Here is a 17,874-nt window from a genome sequence, read left to right on the forward strand (position 1 = left end):
CGATGGTTCTTCTCTCTCTGACGCTGCAGGAGTGTAGTGAATGTTCTAAATGAGCGAGGTCTTGCAATACGAGTACGTATAGTATTTTGTATTAAAGTTTCTGTGTTGTGGGATGAATCGTCTGAGTTTCCATTATTTCCTATGGTGAAATTCGCTTTGATATACGAGTGCTTTGGATTACAAGCATGCTTCTGGAATAAATTATGCTCACAAACCAAGGTTTTACTATACTTGTGCTTTGGATTGGCCAGTATTGGAAGCAGGATACTGGGCTAGATGGACTATTGGTTTGACTCAGTATGGTTATTCTTTTGTTCTTATCTATATTCTAACATTTGGGGTTCCATGACTAAAGGATAGGCCAGTGTCTTATCCAGAAATTCCAACCTCAAAAATCACAGGGTGAAAAAGTGACTTGACCAGGTTCAATTTAAAAAAAAATTAAGGAGGAGTTCTATCCCAGAACTTCTCTGTGATAACTTATATTTAAATGGGTTTTCTTCTTTGAAATATGTTGCGTTTTTTTTTTTTGTGCTCTACAATCTGAAAATAATGATATGTTTCATTTGTAGGACCTGCAAGTGGATGGAAAGATGGAAGATTTTCAGAATCTGCTTTCAATTCGCCACAGGGTGTAGCCATAAAAAATGACATCATTTATGTAGCAGACACAGAAAACCATTTGATCCGAAAGGTAACATTTGTTAATATCCTCCATTTTAAAATTTGTGTTCATATAAATGCTTTGGCTAATTGATCATCTTTATCACTTAGGGCCCCATTTACAAGCCACGGTAGAGATTCCTGCGTGTCAAATACGATGCAGCCCATTTAATTCCTATGGGCTGTGTCACATTTGCCACGCTGGAACTTTCAACCGTGACTTTGTAAAAAGGGCCCTTTATGAGTAAGATGCTGATTTCACTACTAAGGCACAAAAATTCTTCACCCCCCTAAACTGTACCGTTCCCTCGGGTGTTTGCATTTCTTGGCATTAAATCTCAGCTGCCAAATTTCAGGCCATTCCTCAAGTTATCCACACCATCAGGGGGGTCTACTCTATTGCATCTGGATCCTTTTTCCATTTTTTTGAAAGATGTTCTTTTGACTATAATAGCCTCCTTCATCTCACCTTTTAATCTTGCTGGTTGTTTGGCCTTTCTGCCTTATGCTTTTTCATATGTGGAATATACCTGCTCTGGGCTTCCAAGATGGTAGTTTTAAAGAGCAAACTTGCCTGATGTAAGCCGTTAATCTTTGCAGCTTCTTTTAGTTTTTCACTATTTTTTTGTCTCTATGGTCCTCCCTCCAGTTCACTGTTGCCAAATGGTTTCAACACCATTTTTTCTTGTGCCAAATCTTACTTTCCACTGAGAACTAGGTTGAAAATCTCCCCCCCCTCAAGCAAGATCATCGTATTTAAGGTATGTAGTTAGATTCAGAAAGAGAGAAAAACTTTAGTGCAGGTAATTCAAATTCCAAAGGTGCTTTAGACTTTGATACAGAATTTACCGTATTTTTCACTCCATAAGACACACTTTTTCCACCCCCAAAAAGCGAATACACCTTCTCCCTCCTCCCCGCTACCTTTTTAAAGTTGCGGTGGTCCAGCGCGCGCTCTCCTGCTGGATGGCTGGCTGGTCCCGTGCCGCTCAGAGTTTGGCTGAGGTCAGTTCTCATCGTGCTCCTGCACCGTTCTGCTACCAAAGCCAGCTATCCAGCAGGAGAATGTGCTGGACCACCGCAACTTTAAAAAGGTACCGAGGGCTGCGGGTGGGCTCCTTCAGTTGCGGGCGGTTTCGGGCTGCGGGCGGGCTCCTTCGGGCTTCCCAGCACCAGATGCATTAGACCAGCAGACAACCCCCCTGTAGAGGAGGAAATATTTTTCCTTGGGTTTTCCTCTCTACAGGGGGGTGCGTCTTATGGAACGAAAAATACGGTAATAGCTTTAAGGAGTCCAGATAATTTTATAGTGATACATGTTTGGGTGATTTATAGAAGATAAGATTCACTTAAAGAGTTTTCTTTTCACAGAGTATAGTAACTGCTTTCCCTTTATGCTCTTTTTAATAAAAATGTTTATTTAATGAATGAAATATCCAGCACAAGTTTCTTTATACTAGGACTAGGGGCATGCAATGAAGCTACTAAGCAGTAGATTTAAAATAAACTAGAAAAAATATTTCTTCACTCAATGTGTAATTAAGTGCTGGAATTTCTTGCTGGAGAATATGGTGAAATCAGTTAGCATAGCAGAGTTTAAAAAAGGTTTGGCTAATTTCCTAAAAGTGAAGTCCATCGGCCATTATTGAGATGGCTTGTGGAAATCCACTGCTTATTCCCAGGATAAGCAGCATAAAATTTGTTTTACTACTTGGGATTTAGCTAGGTACTTGGGACCTGGGTTGGCCGCTGTTGGTATGGTCTGTCCCAGTATGGCAGCTGTTATGTTCTTATGTGAGGCAAGTATAGGACAATCAAGCCATTGTGACATCATCAATGAGGCTGGCTCTTAGGCATTGGTGGAATGAGGCATTATGACATCACAATCTCAGCTCTGGAAAGTTGCTATTACAGTATTTGTGTTTCTGTCAGGTACTTTGGACCTGGGTTGGCCACTGTTGGAAACAGGATACTGAGCTTGATACTTCAGTCTGTCCCAGTATGGCAATTCTTATGTTCTTATTACTAAAGGTTTTACTCTCCACCACCTCTCTCGGGAGTGCATTCTAGGCATCCACCACCCTCTCCGTTAATTACCTTTATAAGTTGCATTGTACATCTGTTATCCCAGGACAAGCAGGCAGCATATTCTTGACTGATGGGTGACGGCACCGACGGAGCCCCGGTATGGACAATTTTAGAGTGATTGCACTCTAAGAACTTGGAAAGTTCTAGCAGGCCGCACCGCGCACGCGCGAGTGCCTTCCCGCCTGACGGAGGCGCGCGGTCCCTAGTTTCTTAGTTTCCGCGGAGCTAAGAAGTCGCACTTTTCAACGGCTGTTGAAAAGATTTTTTTCTGTCGCCTTCCCGCTCGCAAAATCTTTTTGGAAATTATATTTCCTTTTTTTCTTTTATTATTTTCTTTAAAAAAAAAAACAAAAAAAAAAAACAGTTTTTTTCTTTTTTCTTCATTTCGTCGGTTTTGCCCCGGCGGGGCCTGCTGCCGCCATCGAGGCCTCAGCCTTCGATTTGGCAGAAGCCGTTTTTCCTTTCATGCCCCCCCAGCCAGGTTTTAAAAAGTGCCAGCGATGTGCACGGCCTATCTCTCTTACGGACCCGCACAATTGGTGCTTACAGTGCCTGGGTCCAGAGCATCAGGCTTCTACCTGCACCCGCTGTGCCACTTTGAAAAAACGTACATTAAAAAACTGACAAATCCAACAACGTTTGCTTTTCGGTGCCGATATGTCTGACCCTGTGACACCGGCATCGGCACCACCTCAGTCGGCACCCACTTCGTCGATGCCACACCGCACCGGCGTCGCAACACTCAGGTAAGCCGGCTAAGAAGCCATCTCCGTTGGAGCGTCCTCCGGTCTCAGTAGCAGCGAGTCCAATCCTGCCGACCTCGAGGCGCCCACAGAAGCGCTCCGCTCCTATTGAGGTGAGCCCCTCGACATCGGGTTCCTCATCCTCGGAGCGTAGAGCGGCACCACAGATACCGCAGAAGAAAAAGGCGGTACCGGTGCTTTCGCTGGACGAGCGGATTGCTGCTGTCCTGCATGTGCAACTTAAGGAGCAGTTGCAACAACTCCTTCCCGCACTTTTGACACTGAGCCTTCCAGTCCCGGTCCGGTCTGAGCCACCGGTACCGACAGTGGAGCGCCCTCTTTTATCGGCATCCACTTTGTCGGTACCGGTTCACACTGCTTCCTCGACTTCGATGCCAATCTTAGCACCGGAACCGAGAGCTCAACACCAGGCGGTGCAGACTTCGGTACCGACGCAGCATGTCACATCTCCTGGTACCGTGTCTATGAGGTCGGGTAAGTCGGTGCGCAAAACCCGACACCTGGAACCCTCCACTCCGGAGTCTCGAGACCGTGGCTCTCAGATTCGGGACCCTGATTTGTGGGGTGACTCTGAAGAGCCCTTTCTGTCTGAGGGTGAGTGTTCCTCTGATGAAGAGGATCAACTTGCTGCTGATCCCTCTTCTAAGCAGGATTCCACATCTTTTACCTCTTTCTTAAAAGAGATGTGTGAATCTCTTTCTATTCCCTTGGAGGCTGAGTCGAAGAAATCCAAGGCATTCCTTGATGCTCTGGACTTTGACCAGCCTCCAAGGGAATTTCTCAAACTTCCTCTCCATGACATCTTAAGAGAGACTTTTTATAAAAATTTAGAGACTCCCCTGACTGTACCGGGAGCTCCTCGTAAATTGGACTCCTTATACAAAGTTATCCCTATTCCTGGTTTTGACAAACCTCAGCTCCCACATGAGTCTCTTTTGGTAGAATCCACACTTAAGAAATCAGCGGGAGCTAGTGTGTATGCCTCAGTCCCTCCTGGCAGAGAAGGAAAAGCCATGGACAAATTTGGCAAACGTTTATATCAGAATGACCAATAGGTCAGGGAACTACGCTTTTCATTTTTCATTTTATTTAAAGCACCTCATTCAAAACATGGCTGCTTTTGAAAAGTACCTCCCTGACCGCAAGAAATCTGCATTTCATGCCTGCTCTTCCTCTCTTCTCCAGTTACGCAAGTTCGTAGTTCGGTCAATTTATGACACATTTGAATTGACTTCTAGGGCCACGGCTATGTCTGTTGCCATGCATCGGTTGGCATGGCTCAGAGTCTCAGAGCTCGATGTAAATCATCAGGACCGCCTAGCAAATGCTCCCTGCTTGGGTGATGAGCTCTTCGGAGAGTCCATGGATTCCACTACACAAAAGCTGTCTGCCCATGAGACTCGGTGGGATACTCTCCTGAAGACTAAGAAAAAGACTCCACCTGCTCGGCCTTTTCACCAACAATCTGCCTACCAGCGCCGCTATGCTGCCCGTCCCTTGCCACCGGCTACTCAACAGCCTAGACGTCAGCGTCAGCAACAGTGACAACCACCTAGGCCAGCCCAGCAGCAACAGGTGAAGCCTCCTCCACCACAAAAGTCTACCCAACCCTTTTGACGTGGTTCTCCAAAGCATAGCCAGTATTCCACCATCTGCCAATCTCCCTCGACCCATAGGAGGACGTCTTTCTTGTTACACCAGCCGTTGGGAGAACATCATATCCTCTTCTCCATCAAAGCGACTGGCTATGCTCCCTCGATCTCAAAGAGGCATACACTCACATTCCGGTCAATCTGGTCTCCAGACAGTACCTCCGCTTCATGATCAATCATTGTCATTACCAATACAAGGTGCTGCCCTTCGGTCTTGCCTCCTCTCCAAGAGTGTTCACCAAATGTCTGATTGTGGTGGCTGACTTTCTACGCTCTCACCACCTTCAAGTCTTTCCTTATCTGGACGATTGGTTAATCAAGGCCAATTCATCTCAAACAGTGCTCCTGGCCACCAACCAAACCATCCTGTTTCTACAGCTTCTGGGGTTCGAGATCAATCTACCCAAATCTCATCTCATCCCCACTCAGAGACTTCAATTCATTGGAGCGGTGCTGGACACAGTCCTCATAAGAGCATTCCTGCCGTCCAACCGTCTTCAAACTCTTCAATCTCTATGTCAGCAGGTGCTTCCACAACGTTCCATCTCTGCCAAGCAAATGATGATACTCTTGGGCCACATGGCCTCCACAGTTCATGTCACACCCTTCGCACGTCTTCACCTGCGCACTCCTCAATGGACCCTAGCTACCCAGTGGTCCCAAGCGACGGATCCCTGCTCACGACACATATCTGTGACATCGTCTCTTCGTCAGTCTCTTCAATGGTGGTTGATATCCTCAAATCTCTCCAGAGGTCTTCTGTTCCATCTACCTCCTCATCAACTTGTCATCACCACCGACGCCTCCCCTTATGCCTGGGGAGCTCATTTGAACGAATTCCAAACTCAAGGACTTTGGACAGCCCAGGAAATGAAGCATCACATCAATTTCCTGGAACTCAGGGCGATGTTTTATGCCATCAAGGCCTTCCAACATCTTCTCTTTCCTCAAGTCCTCCTGCTGTGCACAGACAATCAAGTTGCGATGTACTACATCAACAAGCAGGGGGGACAGGCTCTCGCCTCTTGTGCCAGGAAGCCCAGAAGATTTGGGCTTGGGCCACAGATCACCAACTTTTTCTGAAAGCTATCTACATTCAGGGAGAACAGAATTCTTTAGCAGACAAGCTCAGCAGAATTCTTCAGCCTCACGAGTGGACACTCGATCCTTTAACTCTACAGTCCATTTTCGCTCAGTGGGGCACTCCTCAGATAGACCTCTTTGCAGCTCCTCACAATCACCAGCTGCCCCTATTCTGCTCCAGACTCTACTCCCCTCACCGTCTGGCAGCGGATGCATTTCTCCTCGATTGGTCCAATCTGTTCCTGTACGCTTTCCCTCCTCTGCCTTTCATGTTACGAACCTTGTTCAAGCTCAAGAGGGAACGAGCCACCATGATTCTGATTGCTCCACGGTGGCCCAGGCAACATTGGTTCTCCCTTCTACTTCAACTCAGTTCCAGGGAGCCTTTCCTTCTTCCACTGTTTCCTTCTCTGCTTACGCAACATCAGGAGACCCTTTTGCATCCCAACCTTCCATCTCTGCACCTGACAGCTTGGTTTCTCTCGGGCTGACTTCTCATGATACTCTTTTGTCTCAGCCCGTTTGTTCCATTCTGGATGCCTCCAGGAAACCGGCCACTCTGCAATGTTACCATCAGAAGTGGACACGGTTTTCTTCCTGATGTCTTCTTCATCATCATGATCCCACTTCCCTTGCAGTGGAGACCTTATTGGATTATCTTCTTTCTTTGTCTGACTCTGGCCTCAAGTCTACTTCCATCAGAGTTCACCTCAGTGCTATTGCTGCTTTTCATGAGCCAGTTCATGGAAAACTTATCTCGGCTCATCCCTTGGTGTCCAGATTCATGCGGGGTCTTTTCAATGTGAAACCACCTCTCAAAGCCCCTCCGGTAATCTGGGATCTCAATGTGGTTCTTTCCGCCTTAATGAAGCCTCCTTTTGAACCTTTGGCTACTGCTCCTTTCAAGTTTCTCACTTGGAAGGTACTTTTCCTTATTGCTCTTACCTCTGCCAGGAGGGTCAGTGAGCTACATGCACTAGTTGCTGATCCACCTTTTACAGTCTTTCATCATGACAAGGTGGTTCTGCGTACACATCCAAAGTTTCTCCCTAAGGTTGTCTCGGAATTCCATCTCAACCAATCCATTGTTCTACCTGTCTTCTTTCCGAAACCTCACTCTCATTCTGGAGAACAAGCTCTGCATACTTTGGACTGTAAGCGGGCTCTGGCTTACTATTTAGAGCGTACTAAGCCCCACAGATCAGCTCCCCAACTCTTTCTGTCCTTTGATCCGAATAAATTGGGACGTCCTGTTTCTAAACGTACGTTGTCTAATTGGCTGGCAGCGTGCATTTCTTTCTGTTATGCTCAGACCGGACTGACACTGGAAGGTTCTGTCACGGCCCATAGAGTTCGAGCTATGGCAGCATCTGTGGCTTTCCTCCGCTCCACGCCTATTGAGGAAATCTGCAAGGCTGCTACTTGGTCCTCAGTTCATACTTTTACATCTCATTATTGTCTGGATGCTTTCTCCAGACGGGATGGACACTTCGGCCAATCTGTTTTGCAAAATTTGTTTTCCTAATGGCCAACCTTCCCACCATCCCTCTTTTTGTTAGCTTGGAAGTCACCCATCAGTCAAGAATATGCTGCCTGCTTGTCCTGGGATAAAGCACAGTTACTTACCGTAACAGGTGTTATCCAGGGACAGCAGGCAGATATTCTTGCGTCCCACCCACCTCCCTGGGTTGGCTTCTTAGCTGGCTTATCCTAACTGGGGACCGCGCGCCTCCGTCGGGCGGGAAGGCACTCGTGCGTGCGCGGTGCGGCCTGCTAGAACTTTCCAAGTTCTTAGAGTGCAATCACTCTAAAATTGTCCGTACCGGGGCTCCGTCGGTGCCGTCACCCATCAGTCAAGAATATCTGCCTACTGTCCCTGGATAACACCTGTTACGGTAAGTAACTGTGCTTTTTGTCAGTCTGCATTGCTAGAATTATAGTGCATGAGCCTCTTACAATCCAAAAATAAGTCTGATTTATTGAAAGTCTTCAGGTATTCTCATAGGCAGCTGATTATCTTGATGATCCTATGAATCTAATTTCTGCATCAGTAGCAGCTGAAAAAGTATTATGGCTGAGGGAATGGTCTCAAAATACTTTCTTGACTTTGCATTTAATCAACTTGACTGTTTCATGATAGCTTATTTGGAAAGCTAAAACTTATCTTAGATGGGGAATATTAGAAATTTTTGAATTAATTTGAGACATAGGAGTTGTGGGTGCTTGAGCACCCCCAATATTGAACAAATTCCTTGACTGTGTCCAGGGAGATGTAATTTCCATTGAGTTAAGCTCCCCCAATCATTTTGAAAAGTTGACTCCTAAGTAGGGGTGCCTTTTGTTGCCTCTGCTTTTTGCCTTAATAGTTAGTGAAAATATTTGGATACATAGATTAAGGGGTTAAGTGAGGGAATTTATCTTTTTGTGGATATCAATCTGTTTGAACCAGAGGAGACTGGGAGAAGGGGTTATTAATGGCAGAAATAAAGACATAGTTCTGCTTTCAAGGCAATATGGCGAAGTTAGAGATGAGAAATGTCAGTATGCCAGCTACAGATATGAAATATTTTGCATGGGCAGTATCCCTTTAAATGGACGTTGTCTTCCTTGGAATACCAAAGAGTGCAGATAGGAGCAAAGTGCACAAAATTATTTGCTCTATATTATGGACCGCACCACACTCCCCCCCCCTCTAGAAACATAGGCCATAATCTATCTACCTTCATTTTTCTATCCAGGCCATCTACTATCTCTTCCTCTCCGTTAGAGATCCAACATCCAAGCTTTCTTGAATTCAGATACATCTTTTGTCTCTTTCACCTCCACCGGGAAACCGTTCCAAGCATTTACCACCCTTTCCATGGAAAAAGTATTTTCTGAGGTTACTTCTGAATCTATTCTCTTTTACCTTCATCCTATGCCCCCTCTTTCCAGAGTTTCCTTTCATTTGCGCATTTATGTCATGTAGGTATTTAAACATCTCTATCATATCTCCCGCCTTTCCTCCAAAGTATACATATTGAGATCTTCTGTTCCTTTACATCTTATGATGAAGATCACTGACCATTTTATTAGCCTTCCTCTGGACTGACTCTATTCTTTTTATTATCTTTTTGAAGGTGCAGCCTCCAGAATTATACACAGTATTCTAAATGAGGTCTCACCAGAGTCTTATACAGCGATATCAATACCTCCTTTTTCCTACCGACCATACCTCTCCCTATGCAACCTAGCAGCCTTCTAGCTTTTACCATTGCCTTTTCAACCTGTTTGGCCACCATAAGATCATCATTACTGTGGATGGGCGGACTGGATGGACCACACCATTCGGTCTTTATCTTCCATCATGTTTCTATGTTTCTATTACACCCAAGTCCCACTCTCTAGTTGGAGTGGCGGTGGAAACTTAATGAGCTTTGGATAGTCGGAATAGCAGCAGTAATGATGTTGGCAGTGATAAAAGTTTTAGATTTTGTTTCAAATGATGCTAGTGGTAGTACCAGTGGACACCTTTCAGACCATCCATACACATGTTTTATCAGTTTATTTTTTTGGGGGGGAGGGGGGGAGGGAACTGCTGATATTTGCCAGAGTGGTCCTATTTCTTGCTGAGTTTGGAAAGGGCTTACCAATGTTCAACTTTAGGAAATATTACTATGCTGCCTGGATGAGAACTATTTGGGAATGGCCAAGGTATGATGGGAAGTTCTGAGTGAGCTTGGACTAAGGTGAAGACTCTTCCATTTCTTTGGGTTATAGACCATAGCTAAAGGGGAAGGGGAGGTGTTAATTCTTTTATTGCAGAATTCTTTTATTGCGGTGATATTGGGTATTTGGAGATATTTGCAGAAAAATTTGTTAGCAGGGAGGAAGTACTCTTGTTCACTCAATTTGTTTCAACTGGGAATTCCAAACAGGGTAGGGGAGCATAAGTTGACTTTATCTACAAAACCTGTAATATCTGGATTGTCCCGGAGTTTTCAGAGCCAAAGGCTCAATGGAAAAGGCAAAGAGTAATGAGTAAAGAGGGCAGCCTTGTCTAGTCTCTCTCTAGCCTATATTGAACATAAGAATAGCCTTACTGGGCCAGACCAATGGTCCATCAAACCCAGTAGCCCGTTCTCATGTTGGCCAATCCAGGTCCCTAGTACCTTGCCAAAACCCAAGAAGTAGCAACATTCCAGAACCCCAAAGAGTAACAAAAGATTCTAGAACCCCCAAAGAGTATCAAGATTCCATGCAGAATCACAAAGAATAGCAAGTTTCCGGAACCCCAAAGAGTAGCAACATTCCATATAGATCATCGAATTTCCTATAAAATAATGTTACTGACTTACAAGACCAAAACTTCTGGCCAACCTGATTTTATTAACAGGTTACTTATCCCACATACCCCTCATCGCACATTACGTTCATCTAATCAAAACTTGCTATCCATCCCTTCTTTAAGATACATTAACACTATGCGTACTAGCATCTTTTCTGTTATGGCCCCTACCATCTGGAATTCAGCAGCAAATGATATAAGTGAAATGACATCCCTGGATAAATTTAAAAGTAACTTGAAGGCTTTTCTTTTTAAAGACACATTCAGTGTATAATAGTCCTTCTAAGGAAATCTGTTCCTTGTCACATTTTAGTCATGTTAGCCTATCTTACATTATGCTAGACTGTTTATATTTTCTTCCCCTTCCTTTTGTTTTGTTCCTTTTCCCCCTCTCTCTTTATACAAATTGTATTTCTGCCCTTCTCCATCATGTATCGGTAAGTTAATGTTTGTCAGTGCGTTTGATTGTTTGTAGCATTATTTGTAATTTGTCTTTAATGTACGTTCTTTTTATACTTTGTGTTTATATTATGTAAAACCGCTTTGAATTTTAATAAGGCGGTATATCAAATTTTTAAATAAACCTGAAACCCGATCCCCCCTGTCTTTCTCAATAACTGACTAAGGACTTTTCCTCCAGGAATTTGCCCAAACCTTTCTTAAAACCATCTATGCTATCTGCTCCTACCACATCCTCTGGCAACGCGTTTCAGAGCTTAACTATTCTCTGTGTGAAAAAATATTTCCTCCTAATTGTAGGCCACATTGATTAATATGCCCTTTAATGGATTTATTTTTTCTGCTGTTATATCCATAGTAAGACACTTGTATCCAACTAACCATGTGCCTAACAGAAGGGATCTGAGACAAGCCACCATATGTTGTTATTGGTTTTCTTCATTCATGTTCTTTTTCTTGTCCTAGATTGACCTTAAAGCGGAGGAAGTGAGCACTGTGGCAGGCATTGGGATGCAAGGCATTGATAAGGAGGGCGGCGCAATGGGCGATCAACAACCAATCAGCTCCCCTTGGGATGTGGTTTTTGGAAGTTCAGGTAATAGAATTCAGTTTTGCATTTTGAATCTGGCTACAGTGACGCACAGTTAAGTTTTTCTCTTATTTGCACAGAGCTCTGTAAAGAAGATGAGACTATACTACTGTATGTACTTCTGTAGCATTACTAGAAATACACAGCACTGTACACAAACATGTAAGAGACTTCCCCTGTTCCACAGAGTTTACAATCTATTCTATAATTCAAATAAGGGATTAGGGAGTTGTTATAGGAAAGATTGAAAACAAAAAACTGTGGATACAGATAATTTATTATATACTGACATATAAAAACATGATAATTCAATGAAAAAAGTACAATGATAAAAAATACAGTGGTAAAAATCCAACCGGACCCTACACTGTCCGTGTTTCGGCGAACACGCCTTCCTCAGGGGTCCAATGGTTTGCAAACTCCCATGTAAAGAATTGGACTGAAAACAGTCTATTGTCTTTAAACCTGTGAGCAAAGAACACCGCAGACAAGCTGAAGTAGCAAAAAAAATGCCCATCTGCAGTAACCATTATCTCTCTCCTTATTGGCTAAGTTTCTTAACATTTGCATCTCCTCTTCCTATAGGCTAAGGCTCTTTACACCTGCATTGTGATGTCATAGAACTTTATGGTTATAGAAACATTATAAGATGATGGCAGATAAAGGCCAAATGGCTCATCTAGTCTGCCCAACAAAGAAAAATGGGGAGACCCGATGATCCACCGATGAAAACAATCCATCGTGAAAAGAAATAATCCACAGTGAAAACAAAAACTGTGGATACAGATGTTCTGGAGATAATATATTAAACACTGACATATAAAAACATGAAAATTCAATTAAAAAAGTACAATGATAAAAAATACTGTGATAAAAATCCAACCAGACCCTACACGGTCCATGTTTCAGTGAACACGCCTTCCTCAGGGGTCCAATGGTTTGCAAACTCACATGTAAAGAATTGGACTGAAAACAGTCTATTGTCTTTAAACCTGTGAGCAAAGAACACCGCAGACAAGCCAAAGTAGCAAAAAAACGCTATAGGAAAGATTGAAACAACATGGGTTTTGAACAGGTGAATAAGAGGCTAAGGGCTCCTTTTACTAAACTGCTTTAGGGCTTTAATGCGCAGAATAGCACGCGCTACATTGCCATGCGCTAGACCTTAACACCAGCATTGAGCTGGCGTGCGGTAATTTCCTGCGTGCGCTAAAAACGCTAGCGCACCTTAGTAAAAGGAGCCCTAAGAGTTTAAAAAGCAGTCTCCAGAAAGCTGGGACTTTAGTCTGGATTTGAATAGGCCAGAGTTGGAGCACGATGTACTGATTCTGGAAGTCTATTCCAGGCAAGGAGGTAACACTCCAAAATGAAGATCAGACGTGTCCATGCACTCATTTTCTCAGTGGTCGGTTACAGATTCGAAATCTGGAAACTACGGAAACAAGACAGAAAGAAGATTGACTCATTTGAGCTTTGGTGCTGCAGAAGGATTTTATCGAGGTTAACAAAACCCAAGTCTTCATGGAACAACAGCATAAGCTGAAAAAAGACAAGTTCTATAACGTCAAACTGTGCAGTGTAGCAATGAAAGAAGAAACCTTACTTAAAACATACAATTACTTTGGATTTTATTTCTTGATAGGAAGACCTCAGTGCAATTTTTTTTTTTTTTTTAATCTTTATTAAATTTTCAAACTACAATTATGCATGCAAATAATTCATGTACATATAATATTACAAGAAAAGCACAATAGACTTACAGATATTAATAAGCAATTATTTTCCCCCTAGTAATCAAGAAAATAAATACCCACAAGAAACTACCTAAAAAAAAAAAAAATCCCCAAATCAATTCCAGTGCAAACCCTCCCACCCTGGATGTGTATGTTTAAAGGTCAGTAAAATAAAGTCAGTTATCATTCCTTGCAAAATTTAGCCAATGGCTGCCAAACATCCAGAAATTTCCTGTAACTTCCCTGCTGCATAGCCATCAAACGTTCCATTTTAAAAGTATAGCAAAGAGATTCTCACCAGAAAGTGTAATTTAACCTATCCCAGATCTTCAATATAAGTTATATGGCAACCCTTGTCATTATAAAGAGAAGTTTTTTATTCCTAGCAGATATTTGGCTTTTAGCTCTCATTAACGTACCAAATACAAACCTGTGTGCCAGTTACAGCCCAACACACCTCACCCTCATAGAGTCTTCAATGTGAGAAACAAATTAGGGCCAAAATAATAAATTGCAATAACACTAAGAAATGTGAGTATCCACAGTGCTGTGCTAGCACAGTTTGTGAAACAAAACAACTGCCCAGTCCTGAAAATTGAAATGAGACACAATTACTTATCTCGATGGGAAATCCGGACACCCACAGGACTCCCATGGTGACAATGCGCTGCTTGGAGGAGAAATCAAACTCAAAAAACAAAAGGGTCAACTGAACTCAGTTTTGGATAAACAACCTTCAGCAACCTGCAATAGTTACGAGTTTCAAAAAATTAAATAATAAAGGCAGCAGAGATGCTGAAGCTGAGTCAACGTACCACAAGGATTTTAGGCATGTCGTGGACCGCCAGAAGAACTAACAAATCGTTGCTGGAAGAGATCAAACCGGCTGCGTCACTTGAAGCCCAAATGCTGAAGTTACGACCAGTCACACCATCAGAAGAGAGATCACTGGATGATGTTTGGGAAGATCAAAGAAACCAGGCAAAGAGGACGACCTGCAATCAGATGGCTGGAGATATGGAAAACAACCATGGGGATGACGCTGAAGGACCTTTCCGGAATAGCACCAAACCGATTTCTTTTTAGATCCGTAATTTATCAAGTCGCGAGTCGATAACACATGACGGCAACAACATTCCAGGCATACCATGCAGCAAGATGGAAGATGAACAGATATCTGTGACTATTCATCTCTGCAAACTGGTCTTTCTCTCTTGCCTAATAAAGTTCCTTTCTGTAACTTTTTCCAATTTAGTCAAGTCTTTGTAGTGTTTGTGAAGGGTGCTGTTTAAAAAATATTGGAATTCCCCAGTCTTCCATTTCTCCAGCAAGGAATTACGGTGCAAGCTTTGACAGGGCAGTGTGGGGGAAGCCTGGACTTGCTAATGTGTTTTTTGGCCTGTCCTGGAGGTAGGGATTTCCTAAAGTGGTGAGAAAGTGCATCTTTTAATGGCTATTCAATATTTTTCCTTTATGCTGAGTCTGCCAGTGAGTGCTGAACAATGATCATTTTACTAATGAAGAGAATCTTTATTTGCTTGAAAGGTGACACCACCCACTGCTACTATATAGGCTGCAAAATGAAAAGCCTTTACAGAATCTGATCCATATCTGAATCTGTTTGCAAGCGTGAAAGCTTCTTTACTACAGAGTGCCGAACCAGAGCGCAGTATCCATGCTCCTGATGAACTTTTAATTCACTGGTTGATAGGAGCTTCCTGCTCTCACTGCATGGAAATCATATCTTTTAACCAGGATATATAGGGTAGTCTAATTGTTGATATATTCCAAAGTGCTGATAAAATTGAAAAATGAATTTGCAGAGCTGCTATTAGTAATTTTATAATTTATCTTTAAAATCCAGTATGGCACTGGAAAATTGGAGGGTGGCCAGTATAACACCAATTTTTGAAAAGGGTTTCAGAGGTGATCCAAGAAAGTGTCCTTCCGGAAATGGAAAAGGGATCCAACGGAGGAAAATCACCAGGAGCACAGGAAATGCCAAAAGGAATGCCACCGAGAGATTAGAAAAGCAAAAGGGAAATACGAGGAGGGGCTGGCCAGGGAGGCGAAAAACTTCAAGGCATTCTTCAGTTACGTAAAGGGGAAGCAACCAGTGAGAGAGGAGGTGGGGCCATTGGACGATGGGAATAGGAAGGGAGTGATTAAGGAGAATAAAGAGGTAGCTGAGAGGTTGAACACGTTCTTCTCGTCGGTCTTCACGAGCGAGGACACGTCCAATATACCGGACTCAGAGGAGCTCATGAGTGGGGAGCAGGCCAAAAGATTGGGGCATATAGAGGTAAGTCGGGAGGATGTCCTCAAGCAGATTGACAGACTGAAAAGCGGCAAATCACCGGGACCGGACGGGATCCACCCAAGGGTTCTAAAGGAACTAAGTCAGGAAATAGCGGGCGCAATCCAGCATGTTTGCAACCTATCCTTGAAAACTGGAGAGGTACCAGAGGACTGGAAACTGGCGAATGTCACACCTATCTTTAAGAAGGGATCGAGAGGTGACCCCGGGAACTACAGGCCGGTGAGCCTGACTTCAGTTATAGGGAAGATGGTGGAAGCAATGATCAAGGACAGCATTTGCGAGCACATCGAGAAAAATGGCCTACTGCGGACAAGCCAGCACGGATTCTGTAAGGGAAGGTCATGCCTGACAAACCTTCTGTACTTCTTTGAGGGAATAAGCAGTCAGGTGGACAAAGGGGAACCCATAGACATCATTTACCTCGATTTTCAAAAGGCCTTTGACAAGGTGCCACATGAAAGGCTGCTTAGGAAGCTGTGGAACCACGGGGTGGGCGGGGATGTACACAGATGGATCAAGCACTGGCTGTCAGGTAAACTACAGAGGGTCGGAGTAAAGGGCCAATATTCTGACTGGCGGGGAGTCACGAGCGGTGTGCCGCAGGGATCGGTGCTGGGGCCGCTTCAACATATTTATCAATGACCTGGAAACGGAGGCAAAGTGTGAGGTTATAAAATTTGCAGACGATACCAAGCTCTGCGCCAGAGTTAGGACCAGGGAGGAGTGTGAGGAACTGCAAAGGGACCTCAATAAGCTGGAGGACTGGGCAAACAAATGGCAAATGCGCTTTAATGTAGATAAATGCAAGGTCATGCACATAGGGAAAAAGAACCCGTTGTTTGAGTATAAAATGGGGGGGAGATTGCTGGAAGACACCGGACTTGAGAGAGACTTGGGTGTGCTAGTGGATCCATCCATGAAACCATCCGCACAGTGTGCAGCAGCCTCGAAGAAAGCCAACAGGATGCTGGGCATCATCAAGAGGGGCATATCAACCAGGACGCGGGAAGTCATCATGCCGCTGTATCGAGCGATGGTGCGCCCACATCTGGAATACTGCGTTCAATATTGGTCGTCGCACCTCAAGAAGGACATGGCAGTTCTTGAGAGAGTCCAAAGGAGGGCAACGAAACTGGTAAGAGGGCTGGAAAACTGCCCATATGCTGAGAGGCTGGATAAACTGGGGCTCTTCTCTCTGGAAAAGAGGAGGCTCAGGGGGGATATGATAGAGACCTTCAAAATACTTAGGGGCATAGAGAGGGTGGACAGGGACAGGTTCTTCAGACTAAAAGGGACGACAGGTACGAGGGGGCACTCAGAGAAACTGAAGGGAGATAGGTTCAAATCAAATGCAAGGAAGTTTTTCTTCACCCAAAGGGTCGTGGACAAATGGAATGCGCTCCTGGAGGAAGTGATCCGGCAGAGTACAGTACAGGGATTCAAACAGAGATTGGACAGATTCCTGAGGGAAAAGGGGATCGTGGGGTACTGAGGGAGGTGCTGGGGTGTTGCATAAGTATAGACAGCTCACCAGGTCGTGCAGGTGCAAGGCCGGAGGGTTAGGACATTGATGGGAAGATAGGACTTCGATGAGAAACCTAGGGGGCAAGGGGGCCCCTTCTGGTGATTAAGGCAGGTCATGACCTGTTGGGCCGCCGCGGGGGCGGACTGCTGGGCGGGATGGACCTCTGGTCTGACCCGGCAGAGGCACTGCTTATGTTCTTATGTTCTTAAATTATAGACCAGAGAAGGGAAAATGGTATAACTAGAGGACTTGAATTAAGGATGTAGGGTGGTAGACTTAGGAGTAATGTCAGGAAATTCTTTTTGCCGGAGAGGGTGGTTGAAGCCTGAAATGCCCTCCCGAGGGAGGATATGGAGATGAAAATGGTGACAGAATTAAAAAAAAAAAAAAAAGTGTGGGATGAACACACAGGATCTTTAATTAGAAATGAATGCTATAAAACGAAGAACTGAGGCCAGTGCTGGGCAGACATGCCTAGTTTGTGTCCCGTATATGGCATTTCGGTTTAGGATGGGCTGGGGATGACTTTGACGGAAGCTCCGGTGATTTGGAACATGAGGACAGTGCCAGGCAGACTTTTACAGTTTGTATCGCACAAATGATGAGGTGGTTTGAATAGGCTGCAGTGAGGTTTGACAGCAACTCCAGTATTTGGAACCTCGGGACAATAC

General features: G+C 44.2%; 1 protein-coding gene across 3 annotated transcripts in view; it reads left to right on the plus strand.

Moving 5' to 3' along the window:
- The window catches only part of NHLRC2 (NHL repeat containing 2), a 204,559-nt gene that overhangs the window by 83,155 nt on the left and 103,530 nt on the right, over positions 1–17,874 (plus strand). For all 3 annotated transcript variants that reach the window (XM_033941353.1, XM_033941354.1, XM_033941355.1), the window contains exons 4-5: positions 573–694; positions 11,502–11,631. In XM_033941353.1, coding sequence (XP_033797244.1) covers positions 573–694; positions 11,502–11,631 — 252 coding nt within the window. The remainder of the gene's footprint in view (positions 1–572; positions 695–11,501; positions 11,632–17,874) is intronic.

Source organism: Geotrypetes seraphini, chromosome 4, assembly GCF_902459505.1.
Source record: "Geotrypetes seraphini chromosome 4, aGeoSer1.1, whole genome shotgun sequence".
Lineage (NCBI taxonomy): Eukaryota > Metazoa > Chordata > Amphibia > Gymnophiona > Dermophiidae > Geotrypetes > Geotrypetes seraphini.